Source organism: Strix uralensis, chromosome 15 (genome assembly GCF_047716275.1).
Source record: "Strix uralensis isolate ZFMK-TIS-50842 chromosome 15, bStrUra1, whole genome shotgun sequence".
Lineage (NCBI taxonomy): Eukaryota > Metazoa > Chordata > Aves > Strigiformes > Strigidae > Strix > Strix uralensis.
The window spans coordinates 20,630,001-20,648,955 of record NC_133986.1 but is presented as its reverse complement, the minus strand read 5'-3'; the positions used below and the strand labels follow the sequence as shown (position 1 = coordinate 20,648,955).

At 48.5% G+C, this 18,955-nt stretch overlaps 1 protein-coding gene across 2 annotated transcripts in view; it reads right to left on the bottom strand.

Annotated features, from left to right (window-relative positions):
* Nucleotides 1–3,390: 3,390 nt before the first annotated feature.
* The window catches only part of PIDD1 (p53-induced death domain protein 1), an 18,236-nt gene continuing 2,671 nt past the window's right edge, over nt 3,391–18,955 (bottom strand). The window contains exons 3-16 of one of the 2 annotated variants that reach the window (XM_074885376.1): nt 16,854–17,267; nt 15,944–16,147; nt 15,027–15,081; nt 14,621–14,822; nt 13,821–13,949; nt 13,324–13,503; nt 12,304–12,451; nt 11,181–11,316; nt 10,799–10,949; nt 9,119–9,242; nt 7,841–7,959; nt 7,312–7,419; nt 6,166–6,371; nt 3,391–5,433 (exon numbers count right to left, since the gene is read on the bottom strand). In XM_074885376.1, coding sequence (XP_074741477.1) covers nt 5,196–5,433; nt 6,166–6,371; nt 7,312–7,419; nt 7,841–7,959; nt 9,119–9,242; nt 10,799–10,949; nt 11,181–11,316; nt 12,304–12,451; nt 13,324–13,503; nt 13,821–13,949; nt 14,621–14,822; nt 15,027–15,081; nt 15,944–16,147; nt 16,854–17,267 — 2,414 coding nt within the window. In that variant the 3' untranslated portion in view covers nt 3,391–5,195. The other variant, XM_074885377.1, reaches the window with a different exon arrangement.

Below are 18,955 nucleotides of genomic sequence, written 5' to 3'. Positions count from 1 at the left end.
GGGGAAAAAAGTACCTCCTTTTGCTTATTTGCAGGTGGGTGATGTTGGATTATTTCATTTGGTGCCACCTAGTTGAGAAACAGTGGATGGCAACCATCTATTCAGAGTCTTCATCCTTTCCCAGGCGATGTAATACTCTGCTCTACAAAGAAATAAAGATACTCTGTAGTACTTATGTCTGAGCATCCTTCCGGCTCCTTGCACATTTTCCAGTTCCACTATCTCCTTTCTGGAAAAGACAAGAAATGCACTGGTGTTCAATGAGCAAACCAGGCGGAAGGATCTTAGTCCCAGCCTCCCAAAGCAACCTTCTGCATGGGTTCAGCCTGCAGACCTACTGCGAGGCAGGAAGGGTAGAGACTAAATTTTCCACTGTCACGGTGCCTACCTGCTTTCTACATTTCCCAGTCACCGAGTTCCTTCCAGGTAGCTGAGAGCTGGAACAAGCATCAAACTCTCCTTGTGGATATTCAAGCCACGCAGATTTACAGAAAAACAGTGATTTAAGAACATACCGTTTATTTCTGTGGAGTTCAGGAAGTGGACACACGCTTAATTGTAGCAAAGGCTGTTTTCTTCATTTTAACAACATACAACTGATAAGCACGGTGGGCTCACTTCAAGGCCACCCTGGGCTGGGGCTCTGATGCACCAGTGTCTGAAAACCAGCCCCACACCCTTCCCAGTGAAAGCTGCTCATGGCTTTAAAGGCTGAAAACATGCTGTGATCCTCCTTTGGGGTGAATTTAAGGACCATCAGATTTCCTTTCCCTTTTAAAAGCAACAGCAGCATGACACTGTCAAGTACGGACACTGTAGGGTACCAAACAGCAGGAAACCTTATCAGTTGGCAGGGTATCTTCTAATGCTCCCTCAGTTTTGTATCAAACTAGGTACCAGCCCAGTCCTCAACGCACCACAGGTATCTCCTTCCCCTTATCAGAGCAATCCTGTGGATGTGCTGAATTTTACGGTATTGTTGTCCAGCCACAGTAAACAGACAAACGGAACACAGCCCCTGTGGGCTCCCTCCCACCTTCGTATTTCCTTCAGGCCTTTTCCTGAGAATTATACAGCATTTTACTGCCAGAATCGTGTAAACCGTTTAACCTGCTGCAGGATATAGTCAGGCTTTGCCTTGTGCTTTTTATAGAATTAATAAACTGATTTGAGCTTTTCCTGGGCTTTCATTTCTCAGCAATTTCTTTTATTAATCTTTGCAGGGGCTGGAAGCATCTTACTCGAATCTGTCTCCTGGCAGCTAGAGGACTGTCGTGGTCAGCAGAACCTAGAAATGGAGGGTGGTATGTGAGAAACACACTGTTCACCTCCAAGGCTGGAGATCTGCAAGTTTATGAAGTAGAAAAGGGTTTAATTATGAGAGTTAAAGAGGTATAGATGTTACAGACAAAAAAAAGAGGAGAAAAAATGTTCCCATTCCCAAACAATTCCTCCCTTTATTTTTAAATTTGTTTGTAAGGAGGCTTTTCCTGGTTGAAATTTTATGGAGGAATTTTGGATGTATTAGGATTATGCACAGTAAAAACCACAAAATCTTCCAGATCATCAGTAGGACACTGTAAGGTGCCTAATAGGCCCCAGGAAAAGCTAGATAGCTGGAAAGGGAAAGAGACTACTCCAGTTATGTGATGAATCCACGAAAGAAGCCATAAAGGAAAGAAATATTTTGATTCAAAAGATAAATGCCATGTTCAGGGTTTTTTCTGCTTTAACCATCTATTGCACTGTCATCAGCGTTTCCTGGCCATAGCAACCACAGGCTTGCGAAGGAGTTACTGTGCCTCAGAGAGATTATTGATAAAGATAACACACCTGAAAATACCATGCTTTCTGTTGACTCTCGTCCAGCTCAAATATTTGCTGCCAAGTCAGCTGAAGGAAAGCGCAGTCGGATGGTTGCTCTGATTTCCCGCCAGCACCTCCATAGCCTCAGCTGGCTACTTGCTTCAGTGTCACTGCAAGGAGAAAACCAGATGCCAGTTGGGCAGCCCAGCCCAGCAGTAAAGGACTGGAGATAACAATATTTTTCTGGGGTAGTTACTTAACTTTCGTTAAGTTAATGGCCCAGATCCTGAAGAGCTGTTCTACTGATGAGACTGCCTAGGGTTTGGTGTCTCCTCTCACCTGGTCTGGTTGTAGCCCACACCTAGCGTAAGCCTAAACACCTAGCACTAACCCCCCTCTCCTAGCCCAATCGGTTATCTGGAAGAGCTGCAGCTCTGATGATGCCTGGCTGAGCTCTCTTCAGCACTGCCTAACCGGGCTGTTGCCTGGCCATCACAAACATGAGCCAGCAGTGTGCCCAGGTGGCCAAGAAGGCCAATGGTATCCTGGCTTGCATCAGAAATAGCGTGGCCAGCAGGGACAGGGAAGGGATCTTGCCCCTGGACTCGGCACTGTTGAGGCTGCACCTCGATGAGTGGGTTCAGTTTTGGGCCCCTCACTCCAAAAAGGCCATTGAATGACTCGAGCGTGTCCAGAGAAGGGCAACGGAGCTGGTGCAGGGTCTGGAGCACAGGTCTGATGGGGAGCGGCTGAGGGAACTGGGGGGGTTTAGTCTGGAGAAGAGGAGGCTGAGGGGAGACCTCATGGCCCTCTACAACTCCCTGAAAGGAGGGTGCAGAGAGGGGGGATGAGTCTCTTGAGCCAAGGAACCAGCGCCAGGACAAGAGGGAATGGCCTCAAGCTGCGCCAGGGCAGGGTCAGACTGGCTCTTAGGAAGGATTTCTTTGCAGAAGGGGTTGTTGGGCCTTGGAATGGGCTGCCCAGGGCAGGGGGGGAGTCCCCATCCCTGGAGGGGTTGAAGAGTTGGGTTGACCCAGCACTGAGGGATATGGTGGAGTTGGGAACGGTCAGGGTGAGGTTCATGGTTGGACTGGAGGAGCTTCAAGGGCTTTTCCAACCGGGATGATTCTGTGATTCTGTGAACAGAGAGCTAAGTGCAGCCTGGCTTCATCCCGCTGCGGCAGTGGATGCTGCCTCACATGACCTGTAGCCTTCCTTAGGGGGGCTTTGCCTAGACAAAAGCCTCCTGCACCTTCGCCAGAGGCCAGGCTAAGCCTACGTGCTGGCCCCTCTAGACTAGCCTTGTTGCTCCCTAGCCCTGCTCCACCTGAGCCCTAGTCATACGCTCAGCTAGTCAAACCCACGCCCTGAGTGTTGTGTTTCCCAGCTTAGCCCCTCTGCAGCAAAGCCAGGCTACAGGGATGCCTGCAGCCTGTCCTGCGCTTTGCGGCCACCAGTACCCAAAGGAGCTTTTCTCCCACTTCTGTGCAGCACAGCCAAGCTCACCTGTGTCCTTCTGCCAGCAGGTTTAAAGGGATCTGGCTCTATCTCGAGGCATTTATGGATTAGCAGACCACGCTGTGAAACGGTGAAGTGCTTATTTTATTTCCAGTGAGAGCAATATGCCCAAATGCATCTCTCCAAAACTGGAGGAAAGAACAAATACCTCGTTGGTATACATCAAAATTACAGACAAGAACGTATGACACAGGCTACCAGAGAAAATGTACATTCAAAAAAGAACTGCTGACTTGAACCCAGCATGAGACCTGAGGGGCAGCATGGCCTAAGAAATCAGATCTGAGGAAGGAAGCCCCTAGGCCCACGGTGACAACTCAAGTCTGCAAGTCCTTGTCCAGTGCTCTGGACTAATCACTCCATGGCCTGAGATGAATTTTGAAAGAAAAGCAGAACAATTTTATGCCTCTCTTTCAATAATAGCACTGATGGCAGGTCTGAAACACTGCATCAGGGAAACCACTGAGGTTCTTCACAGGGGGAAGAAAACACCAGGATTTCTCAGACCTGCAGCTGCAGGTTGACTCTGAGTGTTGCAACCTGGCATTTTTATACAGACTTCTGTTTTCCAGACTGAGAACAGCCCTTTATATATTGCTTACAGAGTTACGCTGAATCCAAATCTGTCTTGAAAGGGTTGAATCTATGTAGATGACAACAGTCTTTCAGAAAGCTTGCACGAAATTTCCCACTATTAGTGGGTCATTAGTTGAGACCCATCATGAGATGGAGAACAGGAAGAGAAGGGCAACTCAGTAATCAATGTCTGAGCAGTTAAAAAGCAATAAACACTTCCAGCCTTATACAAGATGTTCAGACTGCAAAACTGGGAGGTTAGCTCTGCACAGCTCCTGCCAATCCCACAGCACTGCCTATTTCACAGCTGGTCAGACCAGTTTTTAAAATGCAAATTTAAGTCATGCTTTTCAGCAGACTTCACAAGGGGTCACACCTTCACTACGACTCAGGCATATTTCACTGGGAGGATGTGAGGAATATTCCTTTGAAACTGCAAGGAAAATTTTACTTTCACTTAAATTAGAGTCTCTCCCAGAACAGCAGGGTTATGGATTTTTACTTATTTGTAAAATAAAACTGGAACTCTGTCAAAGACCAGCAGCGTGTAGGTCTCATCGAAAAAGCCTGGCAGGTGCAGCAGCCTAGGGACAATGAGAAATTTTATTTGTTCTAAAATTGCTTTTGGAACAAAACCGAAAACAAGAGCAATTTTGCTAGAAATTAGTTTCTTCTCTTTTCCCCACCAATACTTAGATTTTGTTTTGGGCTTGAGGGAACTGTAAGAGATTTGGCAGAAAATAGAAAACATTTTCATGGAAAATATGGTTCACATTTTCAGGTGAACAAAACACATCATTAACAAAAATAGCTGAACAGTCCCCACCACACCACAGGCCTTCCTAAGACAATTGCACCTTCATTTTCCCATCAAGCACTGGAGCACAAACAGACCCAAATGCTCACACCCAGTGTTTCCAGCAGAACACAGTTTCAGGAATAAGTTATAAATAAATATATGTAACATGAGTATTAATTCATTAAAGGCTACTTTAGCCACTACTCATCTGACAGACACTTCAGTCTCTGAATTTCTCCATGTTTCTGGAATCTAAAGCTCAAGGTCAAGAAGTGGAATTACAGAAAAGGCTCATAAACACACTCTAAGCCACCTGGGATTGGCAGAAGAGGCATGTGAGCACAGACCCAGGAGAGCTCAGTAGTCTGCTCGCAAGTAAGTCAACGTCCAGCTCCTTGGGAAGACACTGGCCCTTGAGGCTGGAGCAGCCCCACGACATTGTGGCTCCAGGTAGGCAGCGGGTCCCCATACGAAGGCCAGTTCTTTCTGGTAGGTGCTACACCATAGCTATGGCAGAGTCCTCAGTGCTGCTCTCCTGCTCCAGGCCCACGCGGCGGATGGACTCCCTGTACTTCTGCCGTCCCAGCTCAATGATGGTTTCGACCTCATCAGCGATGTCCTGGCGGCCGCTCTCTTTCATGGCTGTAATCAACTTGCTCACACAGTCAGGATCCTCCGAGTTTTGCTGAGCCCATGAAAAAAGCATGTCCAGGATCTGCTTATTAAGATCCTCTCTGAAGAAAGGGGAAAGCACAGAAGTAACCAACACGCTCTCCTGCCGGGCAACCCACAGTGGCTTACCTGAGTCCTAGCCCACGACTGGAGCCCCAGAGAAACTATCCAGACACACAAAGCCCTCAGTGGGCCTGCCTTTTCCCCACCCATCATACAGGAGTTGCTGTTTCTGCACTAAAACCTCTGTAGAAAATGTTTTCCTAATGAAAATGTCAAAGCATTCTGCTCTTGAGTGTAAATTCCCCACAGGAACAGTAGTTTGGTCCTAACAAGTCTCATTCTCTCCTACTGCGCTGGCTTTTTGGTCAGAGTGCACGTCCCATGATGTACCACAAGCTCTTTTTGAATAAAGATGATATTCACAATTAATGCCATAGACCACTGCCCATTGTCGGAGATGGAGTCCGGCCAGGAATCCAGATCACAGCACAAAACAGGAATGCAACTCATCTGAACTACAAAGCTCATCACGTTTGTTACTTCCCACTTTTGTTTTTCAAACATAAAGCTTTGTTTTATAATGGCAAGAGAAAATAATCAGCTTACCATAAAAAAGGTAATGTTTTGGGAAGAACCATTAGTCAACCCATCTTTTATCCAGCAAAACAATTCCAGCAGGAAAACTTTCAACCAGCCAAGCATTAATTTACGCTGTTACATTGCAGTTAACTAGACAGACAGACAGATGGACAGATATAATGCATCGCTGTTATCACTGGGCCCTGTCTCACCTGTTGTTGTACCCTATGCGCTCAATCTGCTGATAGCTCAAGCCGAGGTGGAGGCCGACAGTCTGCCAGTCCGCTCCCACGCGCCTGGCGATGCTCAGCAGGTTGGCCTGGGTCAGGTAGCCAGTCTCGGCGTTGCCCAGGTTCAAGGGAGGGAAGGAGAAGCCATTCAGAGGACTGGGGTTCTCACCCCAGCGGGGTTTCAATCGCTGTGTCACAAACAGAGCGAGAACATGCTAAACAAGTTGGTTTTGTAGAGGACGTTGTCCAGCCATTCAGTCTGCACACTGACATTTCCTTCCTCCTACTGGGAGGAAGGACGAGCCTGGCGCTGAAGAGTCAGGCTGTAAGGAGCAAGGAGCACTCGTACTGGCAATGACCAGCAATGCCCACTGCCTCTGAAAAATATCGGATCATAGTGCTCACTGTCAGAGCTCACACTGCAAATTTCCTGTCTGGTCTTTACAGAGCATTTTTCAGTGAATCACCTCCCCAGGAGAAACCATCTCCTCAGCGGTAAGAGAGATTTACGTTGAGGTTGCACGCGTCAGAAGGGGATGTGAGATCATGGCAGATGATCTGAAGGGAAGCATTCAGCCTACAAAGGTATTTATTGTTTTAAGCTTCTCAAAAATCCATTAAATTCCCTAAGCAAAACTTTCTCACTGTAACACAAAGCCTGGCCTTTAAAGGCCAGTGGCTCACAGCAGAATACTTACACTCAACACCTCTATTCAAATCCAGCCTAACTACCTCAACCTAGACCTTTCTTTTGCCCTGCTGCATGAGCTGTGTGACTAAGGAATTTATAAACAAAACAGACACTTCCCTTAATTACAGCGAGCTTCCTCCTGTTCTACATCCCTCATTCATTCAAAGGATCCACCCTCTCTGTCCACCCCTCCAACAAGCCTGTGCTTGACAGGCAAGATGAGCAGGAGATGGAGAGCACTCCCAGCTATTCATGTTTCTCCTTGCAGAAGAGCTCACAGGGAGTGGGGAATCTCCACCATGACGTGGCTGGGCAGCCACTTCTTGCAGTCATTCATTGCATCTGTTCTCATGGAGGAAGACAAAATTAGCTGAGCAGGAAGGCCATGCTCTTACCCCATCTAGATTAATTTTTCCGTAGAAAACAAAACCACTCACAGGCAGTTTGATGGGCAGAGTAGCGAGCCAGGGGGAGTCTGGTCCTTTCCTCCTCCTTCTGGCATCTTCAGAGATGCTCTCGGGAACTGCGCCTCGGTAGAAAGAGACCTTTGCAAACAGAAAGCAAACAGCGAGGCTCAGATTGAAGCACAGCAGCCAAGTCTTTGCACCATGTCTTTTCTCTCTGGGAAATAATGAATTCAGCATTTCTCACCTGTCCTCAGTCCATAAATACGGCCTCCCAATTAAGTGCAACTGGGAGGAGCACTGAGGTTCTGCCATAAAGGCTGGACTTACTGTCAACACCCCAAGAGTTAACGGCAGGAATGTAAGTCAGAGAGCTAAGTGATGAGTGATCCCTCCAGACTACTCTTGTTTATTCAGGGGTTAGTCAGTGAAATGCAAAGCCAAGGGAAAGAGGGGAGGGGAAGAGTCATGCCCAGCACTCAGAGATTATTATGAAGAGCACTGTAAAAGCAATGATGATGATGAAGGAGGAAACAAAAAGCCAGTGTAACTGGTTGCTCACCTGGCCTTTTACAGCTTGGCCTTTCCTGTCTACAGGGGAGGTCACATAGATTTCCTTCATGTTCTTCAAGTGGGAGTAAAAAATAAATGAGAGACGTCCATCCACGCAGTCAGGGCGATCTGTGCAGAGAAGCAGCAAACACTCAACTTGTGCAGAAAAGTGTGCAGCTTTTCAAGCCTGGCCAACAGCCTATCATCCACGAGCAGCCTCCATGCTACTATCTACTCCTGCTACTCATGCCTGAAAGAATTGTAACCCCCCACTTCCTCGCTGGGTGACAGGGGAAAGCAGAAATCACTGGCTGGGGAGAAAGCAGGTCCTACAGGTGGAAAAGGAGAACGACCACAAGGTGGAGATCAAGTTCAAGAACAGAAGGCAAGGCAGGGCAAGACGTTCAGATGGAGTCAAGTCCCATCCTTGGTCCATTCTACCCCTTGGAGGGTAGAATCATCTGCAATAACATCTTGTAATGCACAAAAATAGGTCACCTATCTCTTCACCATTTCTGCAGTGGGTGCAGAAATAGGAATAGAGCTAAAGGAAAAGAATTTAATCAGGTACAACACTCATATATGTAATTATCTAGAAATTAAGTTAGGTTAGAGTCCAGCCTAACTCAGGACAGAGGGACAGACTCTGGCCTCGTGAACTCCACTGAAAGACCAGCACATTTTATTATTCTTCATAGAGTTGTGCTTAATTTACACCAATGAAACTGAGCTGTACATTCAGGTTTTGCAGAAAATGGCTGTTTGCAGCTGTAGCAGGTCCAGACACATTGGGGCATCATCTTAAGTTTTGGTTCTGCTCCCTCCTTCCTTCTCTTCTAATGATTCCATTAGGGGGAATTCTTTGCACTGGATTATTTCAGAAATACCTTCTCCAAAAAAGTATCTTTCTATGTGTTCTCTCAGAAATGGGCAACATTAATTAGATCACCACGGGCACTCCAGTGTGGTGTCTAAGATGCCAGGAAAAGGGCTGCAGAAGCAGATCAGTCATAAATTAAACACACTTGGCTATTTCCCTCTGCAGGCTACAATAGCATGAGAGGAAGTGAAAGCCTGCAAACAGCACCTCCATAGGGAAAAGTAGACACAAAAGTTGGGTGACCAGAGAATGTGACAAAGTCAATGCCCATGGGCTGGCTGCTGTGAGAAGCGTGTGAGCTGGAGACAGAGAGGAATGCCATGGAGGAGTACAGCCCCCAGCAGAAACACGTCTGGGGCTAGAGAAGCACAAGAGGTAGGAGCAGAAAGGAGCCCAGTACTACCATACCCATATCGATGCTGATGCCGTGCTCAAAAGCTGCAAAAAACTGCTCTCCCTCAAACATCTCCACCATGTCGGACGGCTCAGGTCCTCGATAGCGGTCCTGCAGCTTCTTCAGCACTGGGTCAACCTGACAAGGGTGACAACACAGGAGCCCGTGTTTGGTCTGAAGCACGTCTGTCCCCTGACCCACGTCCCTACACCCATGACGCTCCTCTCACCTTCAACAGGGAAAGTCCATTTTACATTAAAAGGATGTAAACAAATGAACAAACCCCCACCCCTCCTATCCCAGGTACGTTCACTACAGACAAGGAAGTGGTGCTCTGAGTTTTGTGGCTTCCCTGTTTCTCTTCTCAAGTAAAAAGCAGAAAAGCCTATGTGGACTAACAACGATAGGCCATCCCAAAGCTGCCATTAAAAAAGCATTTTCAGCAATGTCTGTATCTTTTTAACAGGTTAGTAACCTTCAAAGACAGGGAGGGATTTACTTGCTACCTTATCTCCCTCACAGTTATGCCATTAAAAGGCATTTTCTCTGCAAAAAGCCACATGCTACAATAGCACACAGCTGAGGACAGCAGAAAGCTCGTTTTGGCTTTGCAGCCTGTGATCACACTGTCAGACCCGGGGTCTCAGAGGCACTGCAAGAGTCAGCCTAGAGCCAAAGTGTCTATTCTTCTTTCTATTTCTAAAAGTAAACGTTCTCTCTCACGCCATGACCATCCCTGGCAGGAATAGAGACACCCCCACGCCCTGATCTCACTGTGAGTGCCATTGCTGCCTCCTCTGGAAACAATTTTAGCCCAGAACCCAAGACATAAAAATTCCTTACAGATGTTTATGCCCACAGGCCATTTCAATACAGGAGAATGAATAAAGAAAAGAAGGAGCAACCAGATCAAAGGGTTATGCAGAGAGTTGACTATGCAGCCCAGTTCTGGCAGTCTGATAAAATAAGCCTCGCCTGGCTGAGCTGCGCTCTCTGCCAAGGCACATGCTCTACAAACACAGCTGCACGCTTACTTTGCTGACAGCTGAAGCAACACTGCTGAGGGCTGAGAGCCCCAGGGCAGAGGCAGCAGAAGAGAATGTGCGAGCGCTTCACATCTCCTTCCGCACAAAATCAGCCAGATTAGCTCAGACTAACAGCATAAACTAACCTGATGTTGCACTGAAGCAGATTAAGGAGGGCTCATATGTTCTGTTCCACTGCTTGGACTGTAAACAGCAAGGAACATCAGCAGGAGTACCAGTTCTAGCCACGCCAGCTGAGAGCAGAGCAGTGCTTCTGCCCACGCTACCAGCCCATGTCAGACAAGTGACGTGTTAGCTTTAATATCTTTGACTGAAGTTTAAGCCAACATGTTTTGCCTCATGTTTGCTGGTCGCTAACAGCACACACATGGCTAATTACTGCGGCTCAGATGGTTTTAGCAGCCCAGTCCTCAAGGTTCACAGGGGAGGAAATCGCTGCATGGCACCCACCGCTGCATAGAATGAGTTTCCCTTCTTTCCCCAGGTGCCAGTGAGCTGGTATCACACTACCAACCCAGCGTGGTGACAGCATAGCCCAGCCATGACCCTGGGGCAGTGAACAGGACCATTTGGTACACTGCTGCCCTTACATCCTACAGAGGGAGGCCCAGGAAGCTCAGGAGCAAAGCAACACAACCCAGACCAGACCTTGTGCTTGGGGACACACTGTAGCAGGACTTGCTCGGGGTCCTTCTTCCTCTGCAGAGCAATGAAGTTCACCTGGTACATACGCAGCCGCTCATAGACTTTCTTGGCAATGCCTCCAATGTAGGTCTTGGTGGTGTACCACAGCCAGTACCTGGCAGACAAGGAATTAAGAAAAAGGAGGGAACCTGCCTAGGAAGAGAGGCCAATGTCACGCCCACAGGACTGTAAAATATGATGGGTAGAGACAGAGTCCTAATCTGGGCCTGACTTGCAAAGGGAAAAGGGAAGAGGTAGGGTTAATGGCATGACCCCTGGTCAGAATGTGGGAAAAGCAAGGCAGAGGAACATCCCATCGTTTTGTCAGGACTAACCCTGCACTTACCAGGAGAAGTGGGTGACTTCAAACACCGCATAAAGATGGGTGAATTCCAGCACCACCTGACTGGTAATGTCATCCCAGGTTTGGCCCTCCAGGTCACCATGGAGAAGATGCAGCCTCGACCGATCCAAATTTAGCCCTAAAGACCACAGCGATCAAGAGATGCTATATGCAGCAGAAGCCTTCATTCACGGCTTTACAAACCCAGCCACAGTTCTGGGTGATTCACTTCATAAAAGCACCAAATTAAGGCTCATGACCTTCTCTTTAGCATCAAGGACTGAACTTTGGTCAAAGAGCAGCAATAAAAGCTTCCAGAATATTCTGGCAGAATACGCAGACTTAAACTGATAGTGTGCTGATTTCTGCCAAACAGATTCATTAGACAATTCCCATCACCAGTATCTGGGGTTATTAATTAAGTTCTGTGTCTTTCTAAATGTACATCCCACAGGCTTTTCAATCCTGATGCACTTCAGACATACAAATAACAGGCAGTGTTACAATGAAGGCCAAGCCGCACCCAAAAAGATGTTACTTCTTCACAAGAAAGCCAGAAAATAGGAAATTAAGAGACACAGAGTACTCAGCATGCAAACAGAGGAATCCCTGGCAAGGGTGTTTATGGTATTGGGAAATGGTTTAGTGTATGGTCGTACACTTTTAACAGCAGTGGCTCAGCACCTGATTCATGATCAAGGAAGTAAGAGCGAACGCAGATTCATGGAGGGAGCATCTTCATCACCTCCTTCAAGCTACTCCTAATCATGAATCAAAGCCCTCTCCCAAAGCATCTCCTCAGCTGGCAGAAGTGCCTCTCCAAGCCGTCACACCAAACCCAGCAGTCTAAATACACATGGAGTTCAGCAGAGGAATCCATTTGCTGAGGCCACTCTCCCAGCTTGTGCTGCTGGTCTGTGAAGACCAGCTCTGGTCTGCTGGACCTGAACTACCTTCAACCCCACCACCCTGCACCACCACTCACTCAGCAGACACACCCTGCTGTTCCTGCAGGAAAAGCAGCAAGCTTCATTATTGACAGGAAAGGCAAACAAAATTCCCAGCTTGTCATTTGTAGGTTTTTTTATGGCGTTTCTCTTTTTCACCATTTTGGGAATAAACTGACCTGTGACCCCAGGCGGGAGGGGCAGCTGAATTCTCACTGGCCTGAGAAAATCCACCAGGGAGTCCTGGGAGAGGCAGAGCAGGGGACTGGCTCTGCAGCCTGCATCGGCCGTGAGTTCCTCTATCTCTTCTGCAGAGACTGGCAGCACCTGGGTGTGAGACACCACGGTGAGCGGCGCAGCCCGGCACCCACATTCCCACACCACGCGCTCAGTGCCCCCAGCACTCAGCAAGCAAACGCTGCTCTTGGCTCAGGGCCCGCTGAGGAATGGAAGCACAGGGAACTTCAGCTGAAGTCTGCTCTAATACTGGTCTCAACCTGGCAAGTTGGGGCACACCAAGGTATTACAATAGCGTTTAGCACTATCTAGCAGCTCTACAGAACAATTCATTTTCGTGGGGTGGCTTTAGAATTAGATCCACATAAATCATCCCCCGCCAGTCTCAGTCACTGAGCTGTCCTGCCACGCTCAGTATGTTTTGCAGGGGAGCAAGAGGCAAAAAACCTCCTCGTGTTCCCTTCACAGCAGCTACCTGCCGATCGGGGGAGCGCTGGCAGAGCCCCGAGGTCCTCCCCCACACAGGGCAGCTGGAGCACGGCCCATTCTGCAGGCAGGGAAGCTCAGACAGAAGGTGATCTGAGATGGCTCAGCCCACGAAGCATCCACGTCAGACACCACCTACCCTAGGGTGGACATCTACGCCAGGGAAGGGTTAGACTAGATATTAGGAAGTATTTCTTTCCAGAAGGGGCTGTTGGGCGTTGGAATGGGCTGCCCAGGGCAGGGGGGGAGTCCCCATCCCTGGAGGGGTTGAAGAGTCGGGTTGACCCAGCGCTGAGGGATCTGGTGGAGTTGGGAACGGTCAGGGTGAGGTTCATGGTTGGACTGGAGGAGCTTCAAGGGCTTTTCCAACCGAGATGATTCTGTGATTCTGTGATCTCACCTTCAGCTCCCCTACCTGGCACAGAACAAGAGCCGTGCTAGGGCTTACCAAAGCTTGGTTTCTAAAGCATGCGTACCTGCAGCTTGACACTGCGAGTCTCTTCAGTGACTCCAGGTGGAAAGGTCACTTTGATGCTTGGATCCACGCTGGAAAAGAGCAATGTCCCCTCTGTTGGCACTTTGCATTCATTTTGCACAAGTCGGGAGACAACAAGGAACCAAGAGAAGTGAAGGACACTACAGTGAGCCACATGCTTCTGTAACAGGACAGGGAAGAAGAGAAAACATACAGGCATATAACATAATACAATAAAAGCAGGAAAATAAGTGCCGGTAACAGCCGAGCAGGTGAAAGCCCTAGAACAGGGATGAAGCATGGCAGGCTGCAGCTCATCATCTTCAGGAGGCACACCTCCATGGGAGAGGAAAACCTGGAGCTGAAATCCACTACATTTTATAGCAGCTGGTCAAAACACAGCTCCTGAGATGTTTCAGATGGGCTCAGTCTTGGCTGGGCAAAACCAAAGAGGGTAACAGGAAGGATGTGTGTCACTGGTCATTCCAATCTGCTCACCTTTGATTTTCTCTTCTGCTCCACTCCTGTTCTCAGATCACTCCAGCTCTGCCCACTGAAGGTCCGAACCACCACCTCACGCTGGTGAAGGGTTTGAGGGGAGGCATATGGCATCCAGATCTGCACCTCCTGGCAAAAAAGCGTTCCCGTGAGACACAATAGAGGATACAACCAAGCCTAGCTGTGCTCTGTGGCTTCATGTGCACACAAGAAGGGGAAGGGTGAAGCACAGCCTGTATGCAGGGAGTGAAGGAGGAGATATAGGAACCTGCTCTGTCCTGCAGCCTCCAGGGAGGTGACAGGAGATGTCAGGTCCGCTATGCAGTGTGACAGCAGGGAAAGTCCAGCAGCTTGTGGGCAGAAAGGGCAAAGCAGCTTTTGCAGTGAGCTGCTGTCAGCCATGACAGGGCTGGTGGTGTAAGGACTCACCAGCTTGAATGAAAACCATCCAGTCAGACTTTTAGGGAAGGATGTGAACCATTCTCCTTGCTGGCTAAGGCCAAGTGCTGGAACAGCACTTATCTTCTGGCACAGAGGGAGGGTTGTGAGTGAGGAAGGTTACAGCTCAGCTTGAGCAGGAGCAGTGGGGAAGGCAAAGCAGCCAGACCAGCACAGTGCCAGAGAAGCTGGCTGTGTCCTTTCCAAGTCTTTGCAGCCGGGCTTCCTTGGAAGGCAGTTCTGCAGCTACTTAAAAGCAGCAGTGATGGGGGCAGCTGAAGTCCCAACAGACTCTCTCAGAAGACTCTGCCGAGCTACTGCCGAGGCAGATTGATCAGAAGGTGGCCTGGATGTGTCCTCACCTGCTGGAATTTGAGTCCATGAGGCTGCAGCTCCAGGACTCTACTTAGCAGGACATCATGATGCCTCAGCTTTACCCACCGAGGGTCCGGTGCGAGGGTTCGGAAGTAGATCCGCAGGGGGTCAGAGGCAGCCCCCGGTGGAAAGTAGAAATGGATGCCACAGGCCAGGACCACTCTGCAGCCTTCAGAGGTGACAGTAAAGCTTCCAGAAGAAATGCATGAATGTATGACACCGTGCAATGACTTCAGCCCTCCAAAAATCAACAGAAGAATCTCCTACCTTGTGTCTGACCGGCCTGCTGAGGCCAAAAGCTCCTATATACATGTGCAATACCCACTATGCACCAATCTTGTCTGGCACCTTGTTACAACACTGTAATAAAAATTCTTAATAACAGAGGCTTACCTGTCCTCTCCTGATGTAAGGAAGAGTCTTCGTAGCCCTCCGGCACTGGATTCATCTGTGGCAATAAGAAAGTTTGGGTAGGAGGAGACAAAGGTTACTTAAATCAGGATAGACAAGAAAGGCTGAACTTGCATTTCAATTTTGACTTAATCCTAATCTGATGGAAATCACTAACAGAGTCCTGCTCACACCGCAGTGGGCTTCTGATCAAGCAGCAGCAGGAGGACAGGAAGAGGCCTCGGGGTACCAAGATGTACTGGAAATGCTGATTTTCCCATAGGAAAACTCAGAAGCATGGGGAATTACCAAATATTTCAGTCTATCACCCCTGCAGCTCTCAGGGCCATGTTTGATTGCCTGGGGCCACCCCTGCGAATCAGCGCTTGCTCTTGTGAATGTCAGCACCATTGGGAAACCCTGCTCAGATTCCTGCTCATTCATCACCTTCATCTTGGACAAAGAGCTGCTCCTCTGCAGCCTGGGAACTACAAGAAAGCAGGAGGTAACCATACAGCAGAATGACCTCTGTGCTCTCTGTGCTTCTAGCAAGAGCCACCACAGCCTTAGGGCCATGCAACAAGCCCAAGAACTGGTGCTCACCTCTGCTAAAAAGGCTGGACTCCTTTATGGGCCTCTCCTGATCTGTTTCCTGTGAATCCCATTTTCACTCCCACTGTAAAACCTCTCCTAGCAAGCCCAATTCCAGGGACCACTGAGCCCTTCAGACTGGGCTTGGACTCGTAAAAACAGAACTAGTACTGTCTGTATCCTTGCAGCCTAGTCATTATTCCAGACCAGTAAATACTGATCTGATTCCTTCCTGCTTGTCCTCTCTAATCCAAACCCATCGGTGCCACGCTGGGCTGAGTGAGGGAACAGCTAGGCAGAACCCACAGCAGCAGAAGCCTTGCATTTACCAGCCTGCGGGGACGGCTCCGTTTCTCCTAAGGGATTGCCTCGGAGGCGCACGAACGGTGAGGTCTGGATCTCGGGGGGGACTGCACGGAGGCAATTGTTCTGCAGATCAAGTCTGGACAAGTTGGGCAGGCTGGCAAGCGAGGCAGGGACTGTCACCAAGAGATTGCTGTGGAGATGCAGCCGCCGCAGAGACTTCAGATTGGCTGCAGGTTAGAACAAGAAATGACCCCCGATCCGTGCTGTTAATTGCATTGCACGTCAGCTCCAACCCCCCACCGCTCTCCTCATCACATGTACACACACACACAACAAGGGAAAAGCACAGGAGCCCAACATCTCTTTAGTTCACAAAATAAAAGGGTCCAGGGAACTAGTCGAGAGGCATCACAGCCTCCTCTGTCCTCTGCTTTTCAGCACCCAGCTACGAGTATGGATAGAAGATGCTTCCACAACAGCATCAGCGACAGCCCCGGGCCCAAAGTAATACGGGACCTAAGGGCCAGGCAGCTGTGCAGCACAACTCAGAGCCCGGTTCCATGGACTGGCACACGCCAGACAGCATGATTTCAAGCCCAGATTTGCATCCCGTTAAACCCCAGCTCTTCTGTTTCCAGTCCTGGGTGCTGCCCAAAACCAGGCAGGCCAGATCCTCGGCTATGGTAAATTGCACTGAAATCTTTGCAGTCTTCCTGATCCACAGAAGCAGAAAGCACGGTCCAGGGAATTGTTAATGCTCAAAGGGACTGACTGAACCAAGCATGTTTCTTCTGGATATCCCTTCCACTTGCCACCTAACAGATGGTTTGTGCTAACAACTCTGGGGGCAGACACCAAGGGCCTTCAGGGGTCCTAGACTATACCAAGAGCTCAACAAGCCCATGTCCTTCTTCACCCCTAGAAAATACTGACCTAAGGAGTCTGGGATGCTCGATAAGCGATTCCCAGAGAGATCCAGCTCTGTGCAGTTGTGCAGATTCCCAACTTCTTCGGGGAGGAATTCTAAAGCATTTTCTGAGAGATCCAGGTCCTGCAGCACTGCCAGCTCCCCAATGCTCTGGGGTAAGTCCTTCAGCTGATTTTTCATAGCAGAGAAGAAAGTCAGCTTGCTCAGAGAGCCGAAGTCCTCAGGGAGTGTCACCAGGCTGTTGTGGCTCACTAGGAGCACACGGAGGCTGGGGAGGTGGAGGATGCAGCCTGGCAAGGTGGAGAGGCTGTTGAAGCTGAGATCCAGGTGGGTGAGACAGCTCAGGTTCCCAACGTCTGGTGGCAAGCTTGTCAGGGACCCATGCTGACACGAGCCAAACTCATCCCTGGCATGCCCGCCTGGGTGTGGAGGGAAGAGGAGGAAGAGGTCAATATGCTACGGGGATATCTCACCAGCCTCATGTGAGACTCCTCAGCACAGAGACCCAGAAGATGGTAAGTTGCTGATCACAATGAGCAGCACTGATTACAAAGTACTCATAGAGAAGTGGGTTTTCTGCTCCTTGCCTCAGTTTCCTAACAGCGAAAGGGCAATAATGGGGAAGTCCTGTTATGAAATCAACCAGTCAACCAGTTGAGCTCTACTAAACTCATCCGGAGTCGAAGCTCAGAAAGAGCCAGGCCACTCCACACATCCACCACCTTTCAGCAGGGTGGCCCATACCCCTCCAAGTCTCCCGCTCTCCTTCCCCACCTCTTCCCCACCAGCACCAGTGGCCAACACACAACACCTTATGGACTAAAGAGACATTCCTCACCCTCCAGGTTTTGCACATGCTGTTGAGGGACAAACAGCCCCGAGGACTGAGATCTGCCCTTGCAAGACTGGAGAGCAGATGTGAGGAAAGCAGTGAAAATGTGCGAAAAAAGGCAGATAATTCCGTATTGTGTATGCCAGGCAGTGCAGAGAGGGAAGGACGCAAGTCCCCCACCCCAGCTTGTGACACTCAAACTGGAGAAGGGCTGCGCCCACAGAAAATAAGTCGAGCAAACAAAAGGCAACTTCCAAAAATTTCCATTTCTTCATTGTTTCTTACTCTCCCTCCACTGGTTGTCTATTTGTGTACACATACAGCAGAGGGCACCAAACATTTTTTATGCTGCATAATGGTAAAAAAATGAGAACAATCAAACTGATAAACACATTGTACTTTGTACCTAAGAAAATCTTTGTCAATTATTTTATTGCCCTTCAGGATGCTCGGCGTGTGTGTACATCTCACAACACAAGCCTGATAAAAGGTATTGCCATTATCCTCAACTTACTAAAGGGGGAAAAGACAAATGAAATTATTCACATGAGAAATCTGTGGCAGATATAGAAACGAACCTCAGTCTTTTCAGTTTTCAGCTAGAACCCTGAACTCTGGCCACAAACTCCCCCTTTTTTCTCTCATTTCTTTTTAAAATTCTATATCCCAAAGAGCAAATGATTCAGTCTGATTCAGAAATTATACCACTTGTATTGAGATCTTCCTATAATAAAGAGATGAGAAAGTCAAAGAATGATCTAATATTTATAGGTCTAACAGTTATTACAGCCTGCCAAATTATGTTCATGCCCTGAGTCATACTTTTGATAAAATGTTGAGCAGCCTCTTCTGGTCTGTCTTGAACTCTGTTAAACCTACGCTCACTGACACTAAGCAAGGATTAAGCTAGGATTGATTCAGACGGAAACGCAGCAAAGACACCTCATTATAATCCCCAAAATTAAAGAGGAGCTGAACATTTCAACACCTTTCAATACCTCTCTCCTTGTATTTACAGTTATGGTCTCTTTGCATATACAGTTTTACAACTGTGCAAAAAATGCTCTTCTAGAGGATGGCTAAAGAAAATGTTGCCACATCAACCCAACCAGACTCCAAAAAAACAGTCCCCAGGCAGCTGTAGGAAAAAAAAGGAAGGAAATAAGAGTCTAGAAGCTGTACCTTTTTGAAATCTGCATGCAGCTCTGGCCAAGGCTAAGAGCCAAAGCTGTAGTAAGGGGCAGTCTGTCCTGCAGATGTGGAGAGAAGGATAAA